The 17,801-nt window shown below is 38.0% G+C and overlaps 1 protein-coding gene across 5 annotated transcripts in view; it reads left to right on the top strand.

Annotated features, from left to right (window-relative positions):
* The window catches only part of CACNA2D3 (calcium voltage-gated channel auxiliary subunit alpha2delta 3), a 577,343-nt gene extending 566,641 nt beyond the window's left edge, over positions 1-10,702 (top strand). For all 5 annotated transcript variants that reach the window (XM_088134187.1, XM_088134188.1, XM_088134191.1 and 2 more), the window contains 3 exons: positions 7,884-7,996; positions 8,560-8,642; positions 10,231-10,702. In XM_088134187.1, coding sequence (XP_087990313.1) covers positions 7,884-7,996; positions 8,560-8,642; positions 10,231-10,323 — 289 coding nt within the window. In that variant the 3' untranslated portion in view covers positions 10,324-10,702. The remainder of the gene's footprint in view (positions 1-7,883; positions 7,997-8,559; positions 8,643-10,230) is intronic.
* The last annotated feature ends 7,099 nt before the right edge of the window (positions 10,703-17,801 follow it).

Genomic DNA, 17,801 nt, shown 5'->3' on the forward strand with positions numbered 1-17,801 from the left:
AGAGGAAAATCTAACAAATAAACAAACATTTTTTAAAAAGAACAAAAAAAAATGAATTGGTAGCAAATGTATGAATACTAAAAATAAGTCATATGAGTTCCACTGATTACAGAAAGGTCTTGGATTGTATTGATCATGTCAAGCTGTGAAATGTGTTTAGAAAAATGGGAATCCTAGAACATCTCATTCTCCCCATGTGAAACCTAGACACAGGTCAGAAAGCCACAGTCTGGATGGAACATAGCAAAAAAGAATGCCTCCAGATTGGCAAAGGAGTGAGTCAAGGCTATATGCTCTTCTTTATTTATTCAACCTAGATGCAGATTATATATTGAGGGAAGCTGGATTTGAAGCATGGTTTTAAGATTGGAGGAAGAAACATCAATATCCTGATGACACTAATAGCTGAAAATGCCAATGATCTGCAAGCTCTAGTAATGAAAATCATGTGACATAGTAAAAAAAAAATGGGACTAAGATTAAATATAAAGAAGACCAAATTAATAACAATAGGTACAGCAACCGACTTTAGAAATTAAACTAAGATATTGAAATGGTGGATAGCTTCTGCATTTTAGGATCAACTATCAACAGTAAAGGAACCAGCAGTCAACAAATACACCACAGACTGGTACTTGGTAAAATAGCAATAAGGTCTTGGAAAAGATATTCAGATGCCACGATGTGTCTCTACCTGCAAAGATCAGAATCATGCAGGCAACCGTTTTCCCTGTGACACATTATGGAAGTGAAAGTTGGACTTTGAAAGAGTACTGATGCTCTCAAACTTTGCTGTTGAAAAACGCTTCTGAGAATACCAAGAAAACAAACAAATGGATGGTAGATCAAATCAATCCAGAGTTCTTACTTGGGACATAAAGATAAGGCTCAATTATCATGTTTTGGACACATTATGTGAAGACCCAGCTCTCTATAGTGCTGGGAAAGTTGGAAGAAAAGAAAGGAGGAGCAGTATTGGTGGGTGACAGATGCACTATTGGAAGACCTGAAGGATCAGACTGAGGACAGATCATTGTGAAAAAAAATGGGATTGCTAAGAGTCAACACTGACTTGATGGCACATAATCAATCAGTCAGCAAATGTATATCCTTTTAACAACTCCCTTCCTCATTTTTTAATTAAGAAAATCAAAGTTATTTGGGACTATTTTGTTTTCAATTTTTTTTCTAAATGATAAATATATTGATCATCCTAATTTGGGAATGGATTCAAATGGGAGGCATAATACAGAAGGTTCATTAAATAGGGCTTTAAAAGTAAAAGAATATTCATCTGTTATGTGTAGAGTATTCATGATCTGATCTTTCTATGTATTTGTGATATTGCCTTACTATCTGCAGTTGTTAACATAATTATACTTTTTTCAATATGTATACCTTATACTTTTGTATAAAGCAGAAGCTCAATTTTTATATAGCTTTACTTCAAAAGAATTCTCTAATTCAAACATGAAAATGTGACATACATGGATATACTAACATTCTTTTGATATTTTTTATATAGAATACTTTTAATTGGTATTTTCTTCACCTATTGCTAATGACATAAATGTGAATTTACCCAGTAGATGCTCTAACCGTGTTTTTTTTTTTAATTGAGAATTTCCTAAAAGCTGGGAATCATATGAAAGAAGGGTATGCTTTTATTATTCTGAAGATAATTTTTATTACTGCATTCACCTGAACAGAAGCAACCTTGAATATCAGTATCTCCACCAAAAAGAAGGATGAGATGAAACAGGCTTATAAAATCACACAAAAATTCTGTAAGTTGCATACCTTTGTTTATTAGCTAGAGTTGCCAACTCCAGTTAAAATCAATCCTGGAGATTTTCTGCCAAGAAGTGTTATGTAAGTGAACGATTTGCATATCTGTGTGCATGCATGTATGGGTATCTACATGCTGGCCAGAAACCATATTGTAAAAGAAGGGTGAGGCCAAGACCAAAAAAAGAATAACGTCAATTGACTTAACTATTGATTTCAATTAATTGGCTTTAAAATAAGGCATTTGTGTACAATTAAATAGCTTCCCCTTTTAACTGTGTGTCTGTATATACAGACACACAGAAAGCATTCTCTCACACACAAACTGCTCTTTTGTACTTATTCATGCATACAAGTAGACATGCATACTCACCTAGTAAAGTAGAGACTGCAGAGATCTGTGCTCATGAAGTCAGGGTTACTGAATTCAATAATTCATGCTCCTAGGCAAGGCTACTGCTGCATTCGAGATGGATCTGGGGCTCTGAGCTGGGGCTGAAATGGGATGCTTTAAATTTTGAACTGTTCTTCATGTTCTCTTTCTTCCCTATATGTGTAGAGAGTGAGGGTCTGCAGGGGAGAGCCTTCCCCAGCTTGTTAAGCATCACAAAAAGGGGATGCCAGTAGGGGGGATGAATCCAACACTTCCAAATTTCCAATATGCAATATTCAAAGCATTTAAGCTTTCAACAGTGATGTCTGCAGCAGCTTGCTTTAAATATTAGTTCCTCCTGCCCATTTTCACCAGAGTTTTCTGTTCTCGCCAAGTGTAAGCTGATCTTACCCACCCAGGTACCCACAGTTCACAGAAATTGTTTGCAGGAAATTCACCTTACTATTTGGTAACTATAATATTTGTACATTCCTTGTAATCATTGACATGATGTCTATGTTCTATATAGTAAAAGTGGAAGCAAGGTAATCCAAAATGTGGGCGCTAAATTTAGGTTCAAATTCATCCCATTCCTCAATGGTTTTCTTTTTGCTCATCAAAGCAAATCTGTCCCTTTTTTACTTCTGAGATGAAAATGCTAATAATACTGTCCTGCCTTAAATAATGAAACAAAAAGAATTTTTCCAATCTAATATTTAGATAGTTTACTCAGAAAAGTAAAGCTTTTTTGTGTAAACTAAAATTTTGTGTAAAATTGTGTGACTTTTCATAACCCAGTTGTGTTGTAATTTAGTTTATAGCACAATAGACATAGAAATATTTTATCACTCAATTTGAATTTAATATATTTAGACTTTGCTGTGTCTTTCACACTAGTAATTGGATGTGTGATGAGGTCTGTATCTGTGTGTACGTCACAGTATCTGCTGATTGCTCAGAGCTCTTTCCAAGAAATTGAAAGGAATATTTCTGTTAAAATACCTCGAGATCTTCCTCCTGCCACTTTGCTGTTTCTTTGTCATTATTACAAATATATTACAAATATATTCAAAACTAAAAGGCATTACTAATTTATTTTTATGTATTTTTATATTAGTAATGTACTGAATAACTGGCATTCTCTCAGTGGATTATAAAGCTACAAATTGTTTACATTTTGATCAGAGTATAGAACCATTGGAATTCCTATGTACATATTCCTGAAGAAACATTATCCAGATGCTTTCTCCAATCAGAATGTTACACTGATAGGAGAATCCACTCCTTAGGAATTTTCTCTCTTCAACTCCAAATTAGGAATTTTACCATACATAGCAATAACGAGTTTCAAAGCTTGCCTGAATTCAGCAAAACTGGATCAGAAAGTATGTCATGGACAGAATTCAGCATTCAATCCCATCAACTCTTTAAAGGCTGCCTGTTAGAAGAATAGATGGCCAGTTAGATGTAGTGGTTAAAGTGCTGACCTAGAAACCAAGAAACTGAGTTCTAGGCCTCCCTTAGGTGTGAAAGCCAGCTGGGTGACTTTGGGCCAGTCATTCTCTCTCAGCCCAGCCCATCTCACAGGTTTGTTGTTGTGGGGAAAATAGAAGGCAGGAGGTATGTTCTATGCCTTGAGTTGACCAATTTTTTTTTAAAAAAGTGGGATAAAAATCTAAATAATAAAAAACACCTGGAGCACCACTTGAACACCATCAGCATTGACAAAATTACCATCAGTCAATTGCAAAAGGCAGCTTTATTTGAAACAGCTTATATCCTGCAACGATACCTCTAACACCATCAAACAACAACATCTGCCTATCCCAGGTCCTTGGGAAGGACTTGATAGGTGGATAAAAATGCCAAGTCCAGCTAAACATCTGGCTGAGTGTGTGACCAACCATAATAATTTATAATATGTGGCTTTCCAGATGTTGCTGAACTACAACTTCCAGCACCCCTCACTATTGTCCATGATGGATAGGACTACCAAACGTTGAAGTTCAGAAACATGTTGTGGGCTGCATGTCTCCCATCCTTCCTCTCTTGATTCAAAACCTTTGCATATTAATGAAAATATCTAGGAAGAATGACCTAGACAAAAAGAGAACATAATTTTTTGCTGATGAATTGCACAATGGAGACTGCAGACTAGCACTACTGCAACTATATCTTTCTTATACATCTGATAGTGATAACCTAATCCTTTGCTTATGAACCAACATGGAATTGCATTTGTGCATAACTCAGAAATTGACATTACATGGTCATGCCTAATTAGGCTACAGGAATGGAGAAGCAGCCAATACCTCATTAAATTTTGCACAGAGGGAAAGTTTGGGATAAGAGTATCTGAGAAAATGGACTACCACATTCGTTCAGAGAAGGCCTGAATGGTGTGTGTGTGGTCTTTTTGTACTGTAATGCCAAAAAAGTTCTCTCACCCTAGGAGAGGATAGGTGAAGAAACCTAAGCTGGGATGTGGATGACTTGCCAGGACAGTGCAGGGAATCCAATTCATTATGGCCTGTGACCCTGGAGTGTTACCTGGGATCAGTTGTATCCAGATGCATAATGTCTAATGGCTCAGGGAAAAATATAGGCACCTTACTGGAGCGAAACATACTAGAGAGGGGTGTAAGTTGTTCCTATTTCTGTGCTGATGTTTGTTGCTTGCCTTTACATATATGAAACCTGAAGAAAAACTCAGTTGAAAAACTCTGGGGTTAGGGTCAAAGGTCCATATATTTATCTTTGAATCCTTATTCTGCATACAAAACATGGGTTTTAAAGGAAAATGTGTAAAGGAAAGTCCTTTTAGGAGAGATTAATGTGTGGGGGTTTTTGTAAGACATTTCATATGTTTTTGTGTTTCTTTAAAAAAATCAAAATGGAATGCAATTAATTTATGAATGAACACAGGTGAAACTGGTGTGGACCAGAAGTAGCATGAGCCATCACTCCCTGCCATTAAAACCTTACGAGTTAGGGATCTGGCTGGGGTAATGACGGATCTTGTAGGAGATTTAAAAGAAGACTTTTAAAATGGGGTTCTTATAAGCTGAATTGCTGACCGAGATGCCCTTTTGAAATCAGATCGGTGAAACCAGATCCTCATTAAGATTGCCAGGATCCGATTCTTTCAGGGCTATAGCCCTATGCACATATAATTGGAAGTAAGATTCAAAGAAAATAAGGGTACATATTTCCCAGTATACCCTGCATGTTTTAATAAAGCAGGAAGTTGCTTAGAAGTATATTCCGTGAGCTGCTGGGGAACTTGTATCCCTCCTGGTTCCTTCATATGGGTGAAAACCTAAGTCTGCTTTCCCCAGTCTGGTACCTTCCAGGAGTTGGCTTATGTTGATAGGAATTGGGTCAGTTGTTCCATGCACAAATTTAGCATAAAATAGTATAAAGTCTTTACAGTACATCCATAGCATGGGCAGTTTGAGTTAACATGTCTCCTGATCATTGTCATTTATGTCAGATTTCCTCCTGTGTTCAAATGTCCCTTGGAGCACTTCTGAATATGGGACAGTCCACGTCACTTAAGACTTCGGCCAAGTCTCTAGAGCAGTGTTTCTCAACCTTAGCAACTTTAAGATGTGTGGACTTCAACTCCTAGAATTCCCCAGCCAACCAGCTAGGGAATTCTGGGAGTTGAAGTCCACACATCTTAAAGTTGCCAAGGTTGAGAAACACTGCTCAAGAGACTAGTCCCTTTTCCCTTTTCCCACTAGAATCAACCTTCTTCAAACACCATGAGCAGTTCCAGCAAACGGTAACTGTGTCAACACTGCTGGCTATGGTATCTCCTTTCAGGCATCTTGTGAGCTAATTTTACATGCAAAGTTGCTGTTGGAAATGCTACAACCTATGGGATTGGTGATGGCCCTTCCTGAAATGGGTACCCTGGAATTGTATTTTATTCCCCTTGGGATCAGATAAATATTTATAACTTTCTGAGATATCCTCATATTTAAAATGTAGCTGTTATTCTGTGTTAAGGAATGTTCCTCCTTTCCTTTCATTGGCCCCTTCTCTCCCCCTCCCCGCAAATCCACAAAGCCACAGATGCTCCATTACACTGATGTCAGTTATGCTACATGGTCCAGCTGTTTGTAGATGTTGTTAGAAAGTTCAAACCTAGTGTGTTAGACTGTAAATGCACATTGTGTTTATCATCATCATATTACAGATCCCAGTAAGTGTAATTTTAATGGGGGTTCAGTAAGTTTAAAACCCCCGAGAGCATTTAATCTTTCTCTTAGTGCTCTTTTAATTGCAGATTTCCCTGTTGTTTCTTTCCCAGAGCCAGTTCAAAGACTTCTGCCTCCCTTGCACATCTTCCCCCTCCTTCAATTTTCTGTGATTTTTGGAAAAAGCAGAGCTTTTTCTTAGTAAGACAATATGTATTTTAAGTAAAGACGTCTGAGTGGAAATATGCTTTTGTCCACATCCACACATCGTCAAGTCCTCATTTAACTTCATGCTTCCCTGCCAGACCACTGAAATAATCTATTCTGGATTCAGTGGCGTTACATGTCATGACATGTTACATGGAACTGATTTAAAGATTAATACAAAAGTAGAGTCCTTTACCACATGGGCAGGGGAGTGTCAGGACAGCAGGGTAGAAGAATACCGAACTGCGCTTCTGAAGCCTGGCATTGTCCATGAGGGAATCTGCTTTTCTAACTGTAAAATAATCACCTCAGAGGAACTGTAGATATCAGATGAAATGGCTCAGCTAATGATACAGAAAACTTATCAGTGTGTGTGGGAGGGGTGTGTGGGTCTGTTCCAGCCTATTAATGATGCACAAATGAAACCGCGGATAGCAAGATCTTGTGGGGAAACAAAGTCATTTATGCAAAAAGCCCATCTGCCATTTTGTCAGTCTGTAAAGCACACAAAAAGTACTCCAGATGTGCTCCTCCAAATAGAACCACTTACCCAAACTTGTGGATATATGGAACCCTTTCAGTAATGATGTCTAGCTTGTATTTACCCGCTGCAAATATACAAAATATGGGTATGAAACCATGAATAATGATGGCCACCTATAGTGGCAAAAGACATATTCCAGAAATATGAAAATGGTTATCTTAGAAAAAAGTTTGTGATTAAACATCATTGTGAGTTAACACAGAGACTAATATTGCAATCCTCTGCTCCAAATATATTCTGGAGGATCCCATTCCCTGGGCAACTCTCCTCCTGTCCAGCCATCCCTACCAAGAGAAGAGACGGGACAAATCCTACTCTGCCAAAAGAAGTCCATTCATATAACATTGCAATGAACCCATGCTTGTGTATCTGCATATTTGCATTAGAGGCTGGTAGGAGCCAACCCTGGCTGGATACTGCTCATCCCTTCATATACTGTGATGTGAAATTTTGCAGAATAAAATTCACTTCATACTTAATAAAGAGAAAAAAAGAGCTATTCGATTGGGCAGTTGCCTAAATTGGGTTAAATCAATCCACATGTAGGATCAAGTTGCCACAAAGAATTTTATTATATTATTCTACAAATAATTATCACATAGGGATGATGGGAATCAATATGCAACAATTAGCATAGGTGAAGAACCTTTTTATCTTTGCTTCTCCTCCCAAGTTGTATAGCAGTACGGCACCTTGGCCCATGTTTGCTTCTTTCTTAGTTTTCTTTTAGTGATTATTATATTAATTTTTGATTCTTTGCTGACAGGTCCTTTGTTATCCAACAAATTCAAAATAGCAATCTCTTCATGGTAGTAGTAAGTAATGAATGTGACTGTGAATCAGTTTCACCAATTACCATGGAACCAATAGAAATAAGGTATATCCTTTTCTTCTACAATAATGTTACTATCTTATGCTTGGATACAAACATTTAGCAAATACTTAGCTAACACTCAATGAAATCAATTGGAATTAAGCTAGTTAAAAGTTCAATCAAGTGATGCTTTAATCCAACCCATGGTTTGTTAAATTATTGCAAATAAAATGAAAACACATGGTGTGGAGCTCCAAATGTTGAATGGTCAGTGTGAATTTAGTTAATTATGTAACACAGAGAATATCTTCAGGAAAAGTGAGGACATTTTACTTGAGGTAATATTGCCATGGAAAATTAGATAATCTTTCTCAATAGCAGTACACCATGAAGATTTTTTAGAGAATGACTTGCTTTCTTAATTCAGCAATGTTTGTTTTCTTAATGTGCAGATGGCTATGTCTATTCAAATGCTAGTGTGCCAGAGTGAGAGAACTGGGGTGGACTGATGGGTTAGTATAACTATTGTCAGATAATCAAAATGCCAAATGTTGGGCTAGATGGCTTTTTAATCACTTTGAATGTGACAAAATCCAGGATTTAAGCTATATCTTTAACTTCTGTGAACATAATGAATCCCTAAAATGTGAACGCTTAAAATCTCACAAGATTAGGAGACGTCCAGAGTCTTGTCACGGATTTCATCCTGAGGTAAGTGCTTTGTCCTAACAATAAAACAATTGCTGTCTTTCTTTCACTAGTCACACTTCTCTAATTGCACTCCTTTTGCATCCTAACTCCATCTTGTTTTCTCTATTTTTCCATTACCACATCTTGATTTCTTTTCCCTGTTGCTGTGAACACATGGTGTCTTCTTCAAATTCTTGTTCCCTTTACATCTCTGCCTGTATGTCCTGATATATCTCTGCCCATGATCTTCACTTGTCCATCTACACTGATTCTACTATCGAAAAAGTAGCCCACAACTACAAAAATCCGGCCATTTTTACCTATTACTGTTCCACATGCTCCCAAAACACCTGTCTGGTGCCATGTCTCTTCCTTTCTTCCTCAAAACCACTATTCTTTTTTCTGTGAAACATTTGGCACAACTCCCTAATGAGCTATTGCAGCTAAGCTTGCAACTAAATCTAAGCACACATATGTAAATAAGTTATATAAAGGTTTTCCTGTTAACTTCACTACCATTTCCTCACCTTCTAACTCCACTCCTGCCACTTAGATGCTAATTGTAATGATGATAATTAGCAGACTGGCCATTTTATACATTAATTTGTTCTCTGTATCTAATGCACTTAACACTGTTAGAACACTTGAATATTTCAGAGTAAATCAGAAATTCAGGGCAAGTAAGAATAAACAACCCAAGTGTAATGATGCTACTATAATTCAGCAAGGGTGGAGACATGATAAACAATATGCTATCACATGTTGAATTCAAACTTTCCCAAAGTCTTAGCCAGGTTTAGATTGACTGCCCAGGCTTTCCTCTTTCCCCAGCTCACCCTTGGACAGTAGGGGTGGGGGTGGGGGGTTATCAGGAAAAAAGGAAATCTGGATGGAAAGCATCAAGAATAGGACAATTCTTTTAAGCTAAGATTGGGCAATTATTTCTTTGGCAGCAGGGTTCCAAATGAATGGGAAGCATGACTCACTACCACAGAGAACTGGGGCATCACCTCTGGCTAAAAGATGAGGTCACTGCCTTTGCTGCAGTTCCTTCTTCTCCCAGGACCTCCATCTACAGATTGCTCTAGTTCCATTTCATAGACAGGCAAAAGAAGTACTGATGTGGCAAATCCTCCAGGAAGGATAAGATTTTCCCTTCAGAGGTTTGAAAAGGAACATGAAGCATGGAGGAGAAATGGTTTCCCACTCCCAGCTTCTCACCAAGCTTCTGCAGCTGCCTTTTTTAGAGAAACTGGGAAATTCCAACCTTGGAAAGTTCCAGATGATGTGGATAGGCAGCAGAGGAATACCGTTGGATTCAGTGGTATTTTGGGCTAGAGGTAATCCATTAAGCTGAATTCAGACTTTTCCACAGTGTTATAATTCAAGGCTATTGTACATAGTTTGTGGCCTTCATTTTAAAAGCCTTGATGATGTTGTATCAGATCCAAGCAACTATTATCCTGATGATTTCTAAATTATCCCTGCATCTGCATTTTATATCTGCATCTGTTATATTCTCTCTGACTCTCTCTGTTGGTGAATATCGTTTCATTTACTGAAAAGCAATTATTTCTTCCCCCTTCATCTGTATTTATTTTTTATTTAGGAGAACGCTAGAGAATGTGGTGGTGTTTCAGGCCTGAGTGCTAAGCCTACTCTTCTTGTGCTATCTCTGCTTTGGGCCATTTTCTCAAGGTGACACTGGCTGATCCATGATCACTTGCCCTGCTAAATCTATGGATAAACTGTGAACTGAGAAATGGTGCACCCAGAAGACATGAAATAAGTCAAAACATCAGCATTTCATGATTTTAAACAGTGGGATGATATAAACTCTAAATTATGTAAATAAAGACATTTATCTTTTCTTTTTTGCACATCATGCAAATATGGATTTGCCATACAATAGTCACCATTCATCAAGAACAGAGCCTCTTCAGTAGATAGATAAGATGGTCATTACTTTCTGCTTTATCCCATGGAAAACAATTTAAAACTGTGTACTTTTTAAATAAAGTATATTAAAATTGAAATGTTTTAGTGGATGATTTATCTGACATGGCCATTAATTGTATTTAACTATAAATAAATATTTTATTTATACTTATTTAAATATTTACGTATTTATTTATGGGATAAGAGAAAGAAGTTAAGGGAAAATAACACTGAGCATAGTCAAACATGTTTCAATTGGATTTTAATAACTCAGAGTAAAGGTAAGTGGGATTCCACGACAGGAGAAGCTGATAGGAAAAGAAGTTCATGATGGGTGAGGAGATGTTAAAAGCACAACTGCAAACTATTCTAGTGAGGAGGAAAAAAAAAAAAGAGAACATGTCATCTGGTGATGATATAGGGGGGGAAAAAAGGGAAATGGTAAGAGCATTAGCCTAATGTGTACAGATAAAGGAGGAATACAGGCAGATAGTCCAGAGCTTTAGAGATGGTGTTTAGAAAGTAAAAATTCCTTGCTGGCTGGGGAATTCTGGGAGTTGAAGTCCGCCTGTCTTAAAGTTGTCACGGTTGAGGAACCCTCCATTAGAAGACAGATGTACATGCTCATAGATGTCTTAATTAATCAAGAACCTTCTAGCTAAGTACGTTACTCTTTTCATGCAATATGCAAACAGACAAAAATCCTAACCTTGAGATCAGTTACAACCCAGGTCCAAGAATGCCAATTCAACCTGCCATAATGTAAAAAAAAAACTTCCTAAAAATAAGCGTAGTTTGACAGTGGAACCATTACTAGAAAGGTGGTGGAGTCCCCTCCACTGGATGTATTTAAGTAGAGATTAGACAGCCTAATTTGGATTCCTACAGCAAGTGGGGGTGGGGGGTGGATTTAGTGACCTAAATGGCCCCTTCCAACTCTATGATTCTGCAACTTCTGCTAAATTCTTCAATATTTCACATAGGTTAAGCAACAGCTACTGTGCAGGTAAGCCCTCTAAATCAGTGTTCACATTCTTATTTCATCTCTGGTGCCCAGAACTGAACACAGTACTCCAACTGAGGTCTGATTAGAGCAGAGTAGAGTGGAATAGAATACCAGTGATCTGGCTTCTACACTTCTGTTAGGAGAGCCTTTGCTTTTCAGCAGCTGTATCACATTGCTGGCTTATGTTTATTTTAAGGATGACAAGGACATCTAGATCCCTTTCACATGTATTACTGCCAAGCCAGGTGTCCCCCATCCTATACTTGTGCCTTACATTTTTCTTATCCAGATATAGAACTTTAAATTTCTCCCTGTTAAATTCCATCCTATTCATTTTAGCTAACTGCTCATAAAAAAAACAAAATGGTAACTGCCTAAAATTGTCCTGACTGATATCACAGTTATCTGAGGTTCAAAGGCCAAGATTCTGATTCCAGTTGATCTATTTGAATTGGAAGGAGTGCTGAAATATAATGCCCAGTTCTCAATCATTGTAAACCCAAGACAAGCTGATATGTGTTTGCATGTGTGTGTGCTTTCGACGAGATTTTGGTCTCAGTAGGCTTCTATAAAAGTCTCTGGCTAAATTATTATGATTAAGTGCTATTAACAAACTAAAATGAAATGTGGAATGCATATGTGAATTGAAAAAGAAAGACAATTTAAATTCTTCATCAGATGGAGATGGAGATAAATGGGGATGGGAGCAAGAAGTAATTTCCAGCAAATGACAGTAAGAATTTTAATACGTACAAATAATTGAGGGGATACTTTGTGTAACAGATTATCACAAAAAAAGCAGCTTGTAAAGAAAAGAGCTAAAGGCAGCAGTTAAATTCCGATAAGAGTGCCATAAAAGCTTCTAGTAATGATTCACTTTAGACTGTTAAAGATGGGTTTCAGGAAATCGTTAGAGGGATAGAAATTAACACATCATGCTAAATGCATATTACAGAAGGATAGAAATAAGACAATTAGTCAAATTTCATAAGGCACTTATAAAAGCAATGCAAAGGGATAGTTCTAAGATATTTTCTGGAAAGGGTGAAGAACTCCATCTAAACACTGTGTGGAGGATTAGATTAAGTGCTTGTCTTAGGGACTGTCATTCTCCCTTCCAGTTCATTGCCCACATGCTTCTAGGTCACCAATTTTAAACAAATTTACTTTTGAGCAGGCAAACTTCATCATTGTGAAAAACATCACTTCCTTGAGAATGTCATTAGTCTGAGGAAAGGCACATTGGTGCATTTAAAAACAGGACAGCATTATAATTCCGGTAGGAATGGGCAGAAAGAAAAAACTGAAGAATGCTCCTTCTTGACTTAGCAGGCCACCGGCAACATCCGAGCAACCCAAAGTAAGAGCACCATGACAGGCAGTTAGTCTCATTCCACTCCATGGCTGTACTTGGAAGAGAGAACCTTGTAAGAAATAAAGGTAAATTATTTAACTGACTTCAAAATGTGCTATATGTGCTTGGCTGCCTTGCTTGACCCAAAGGACCATCAAATCTCTGGAGAAATTCCCATTTGCCCATGGAGGAGGGCAGCCAAAGTCAAAAGGGCAGCTATGACCACACAGACACACATTCCTTTGCAGCGCACATAAAAAGGGGCAAGATTTGAGAGCACATTCACAGCATCCTTTTTTACTTTCGTTAGCACTCCATTCCCCTTCTGAATGCCCCTGAACAGCGATAAAGCAAATATACTCTTTTACAGTAGTCACAGCAATTGTACATACATTCTAAGTTTAGTTTGTCTAGTGAATGTATTCTCATCAGAAGTGTGTTAGGACTGATGCTGGCGCTGAGCTTTTATATCCATGTTTGTTAAAATCAATCTAGGAAATTCCCCTGAACTTTGATGCAGTACACATATCTCAGGCATGCTCTGCTCATTCATTCATTCATTCATTCATTACTCATTCCTTTGCAAAGCATAACAACTGCCATGCCAGCATCTTTCAACACTGTTGAAGCCACACAATGAAAGAGGAATTGTGATCGGAAGACCCCATAGCCAGTAGGAGAGCAAAAAGAGTGACTTCAATGCTACAGATGCATGGAAAACCTAAGGAGCACTTAACACAGTCTTTGCTGATAGGTTTGCCAATGCCCCGGTCAGACAGAGTGGAAGGAACAATCTGCCGGGGTGTTGCAACACAGAACTGAATTAAACATGGAAAGGCTGTGAACACACCTTGCTCACCCATCCACCGAGAATGTTTTCCCACCTGCTTCCTTCCAATCAGTCTCTCCTTGGGGCATGACATTTTGCCTTTCCTTTGCACTGGGTGTGCCAGAATCATTCAATCATACTTCAGCTAGAGATGGAGCAGAACCATCTGTCTTCAGAGAACACATGGCGCTCTGCAAGAGTGAGGATTCTCCTGCAACTCAGAAGCCATATCTAGGTCAGGAAGTTTTGAAGAAACCCAAGAGACAGATAAACAAAGGATGGGTATTTAACATCTTATTTACCAACAGCTATTCCATTTCTTTAGATGATCCATAAATAGCCAAAGAAAGGCAAGGTATCAGCCAGCTGGGGAAAACCCCAGAATTTGTAGAAGCAGAAAAATGGCGAGCAAAGAAAACTAAACAGCTGGGTCACGGTGGACAGTGTTTGCTTAGTGAGCTCAGACTATTGATTGACTGCTGACAAAGACAAACATCTTCCGGAAAAGAAACATATGGGGTGGGAGTGTGAGGTGAAGCACCCTGGAAAAGGACATGGATTCCTGCCAGATGATACCCTGAAACAGATATTCCACAAAGGTCTATTTTCTTGCATGTTTAAATTTTATATATTTAAAGAGTGGGGGATGGGGAGAGAAATGAAATGGATACCAGTTCAGATAAAAATGTGCATTTACTATCCAATTTAATACCTGACTTGGATGCTGCCAATAAGGTGGGGATTTCAGGGATCAGCTACATGCTGAGTCCTTTCCAGGCACTTCCCATATGTGCACAACTGGCCCAATATATTTTGTTTTTAGAAATGGCACATCAAACTCCTTCTCTGCTTCTGCAAAATTGGTTTGTTTGTTTTCCTCCTTCTCTTTTCTTTTTCTGGAGACTATCATATTTTTAAACTTTAAGGATTGTTCCATTTAACTTTGTTTTTAGTGCATCTTGGTCTTTTGTGAATATTTTGTATTTTTCTAAAATTTATTAAATAATTTTTTTAAAAAAACCTCTGGTTTGTCTTCAAAATATTAATATTTTGCCTATTTTCTACAAAATCAATCTGCTTTTTAAATAATTAAGGCTGAATTATTTTAATATCTCAGGGAGGGAGGGAAGGCAGGAAGGCAGGAAGGCAGGAAGGCAGGAAGGCAGGAAGGAAGGAAGGAAGGAAGGAAGGAAGGAAGGATTATCTGACTTCCTGCTATGATAGTTTTCTACAAAAGATTGTTTTTCTCCAATGTTGCTTTCTTCCCTCAAGGCCAAAGTGGGTAACATCCCTTCTATCATATCAGGTACCTTGTACTCTAGATTGTAAGCCATAGGCTTAACCTGTCTCCTTCGCCAGATCACTCCTAAGTGTTCACCTACATGCAGACTTGATAGTATTGTACAATGAGCATAAGTGATGGGGAAATTATACTGCTTTCCAGAAAAAAAGGACTTAATCTTGCCTCTGCCTAGCAAGGCTTAAAATCTTGACACTCATGAGCTACACAAAGATCCAAGGCCAGATTCAGTCATTCCTCTGCTTCCCCACCCCCCAACCCTCCATAATGAATGGTAGGAAGAAAATTTGCTTTTTGTGCTGGAGAGTTTACCTAGTTTTTCAGAAAGGCTTTGGGGGAGCCCAAGAAAGCTATGACATTGCATTCCTTCAGGCTGTATCACTGAGAACTCTGCCTTTTGCTACCAATTTCAATTCAGAATAGAGATCACGTGGCACAAACTGAGCCAAGGAAAGCAGTAATGGTTTCATTGTTAAGAAACTATAAAGGTTTACTTGTTTGTTTTCAGAATAGAAATCCAACAAGGTCTTAGCATTTTTACTCTCCCAGTTTTCTGGTTTAGAGATTAAGGTTAGAAGACAGAGTAAGAAAGTATATACGGGGCTCTATTTTATTTGTTTTGCTTACATTTCTGCTAAAGAAACTTTTAAATATCTTCATTCAGAACTATTTGCTGTACAGCTTGATCCCTTGTATGAGTGTGTGTGTGTAAACAATGCACACATTTTATTGATTTATTTTATTAGCCTTATAAGGCCCCCTAATCATCAGAAACTCAAGATGACATGCAATAGGTTTAAGAATATATCACAAAAGAAGAGAACAGGAACCTAGAATAATATCAGCCCTTGGGGAACTACAAAAAATAAATTAACAAAAAGTCATGCTTGTTCATAAATCACCATGGCCCACAGTGCCCAGTTCTTAAAGTTTTCCAAAAGGCCAGCAGGTTCAAGACCACATGGCTCATAGTGGGTGGTGGTGGTAACGGAGGGAATGATCTTCCAGAGGGCAGGAGTGGTGACAGAGAAAGCAGGTCTCTGGGGTCCCATATGATGGCCCAATTTTGTTGACTGGACCTAGAGCATGCCCATCCCTCTAATTAGGGTCCTGCATATTTTTCTGCATGAAGTTCCTTTGTGACTTCATGCAGATGTCTGAGTAATATACGCAATCCACAGACCTATGTGTGGGCATTCATTAAAAAAAAAAAATGCAGTCATAGATAAGACCACATACCTTACCCTGTTACCTTTTGATGGTTTTATCAGCAAATATGTCCAGCTTGTTTATAAAAGGAGATGTGTCATGGAGGACTTAAAAATAAGGCAATGGGCAAGCTACAATTTTGGAACTAGTATAAAAAATGCTGTTTTGTTTTCTTCAAGAAAGTTAATAAAATGAGTTTTTAAGAAGCCAGTCAAAATTAGAGCTGCTCACATTGGTATGTGACATTACTTTGCATAACTTACAGTGTAGATTTAATTCCTATTCTATTCTTGGGTTTTCAGAAAGATCCTTTAGTTAAAGAATCAATTAAAGAACCAGCCATTGCGCAGAGATTTTAAAGGCCTAAGGTGAAGAAGAGATTCCTGTCCTGGAAAATAGCTAAAATTTTACAAATCAGTAACTGAAATATTCATCATTTATTTTTTTTAAGAAAAGCTTTTCTATTTTTGCTGCTTTTGTTCCAAGGAATCTGTTTAGTCCATGTTGTTTTGGTTTGGCAGGGCAGGCACTAGGATGAGATATTTAGTGGGCAGTAATAATTCTCCCATTCCCCCAAAGTGTTGAATTTGTAGGAAATGAAAAAAATAACATTTTCCATGTCTTACCCTTGAGAATCCTCATCACAGAATCCTTTTCTAAAAAAATTAATTTAATTTTTTTTTTTTTTACATATGGCAGTTATTACATCTTTGAGTCTGTCTGTCTTTGAAAGGAAAGATGTATACTGAACATATTTAGCACTAATCACTTATGGTCTCCTTAAAGAGTAAACAATGATCTTAAATAGCCTTATGAAGGATGTAAATGATCTGCAGTTCAGGCACCTTACTTCCAGCTCAGTCTTTGAGGCCTCCAGGCAATTCTGTTTCAGATTAGAACCAAGCATGAACCTCCAAGATGCATTTCACTTGACTGGGGAAGGTCTGAAACTCATAACCGTGAAGTCAGAAATGTGCCTGTTCAGTCCTTTCCCTTCTCTTTGGAAAGATCTGGCAGATTTAAGGTTAATATAGACAGGATACCCTAAGGAGATGCTAATGGCCTCAAAGGAAAAGTGAAGGGACCACCATCATCCCAGGCTGCCCACCAATTACATTCTATAGGTACAGAGGAAGCTTAGGTTACAATCCAGCACAACTGAGAAGCAGGGCAGTCTGATGACTTTTCTTTTCAATTATTTATTTTAAGAGCATTTACTCTCCTCTTCAGTCCTCATGGCTAATGGAATGGCTTGCATCTCCTGAAGAAAACAAGCTAGTCCTTTCAGGCAGGATTAGATGTAAGAGACCCAAAACAAAAAGAAAAAGGTTTTATGGAAACATGGAGGGGAAAGCAATGTCTGGAAATAAAATTCTAGTTCTTCCAGGAAGCAGCTGGAATGGATACAATCAAAGTACAGAAGCAGCTTTTTCAGCAGAGTTTCTTGAGTCCACAACATCCCTTTTGTGGTGCCAGGAAAGAGATACATTACTTTAACTGGCTTTATTTCCAAAGCACAGTGATCAAGTCTGCTCTGTGGGATC

Source organism: Python bivittatus, unplaced genomic scaffold (assembly GCF_059951505.1).
Source record: "Python bivittatus isolate LINGU-HERP-01145 unplaced genomic scaffold, Pbiv_v1 ctg000080_np1212, whole genome shotgun sequence".
NCBI lineage: Eukaryota > Metazoa > Chordata > Lepidosauria > Squamata > Pythonidae > Python > Python bivittatus.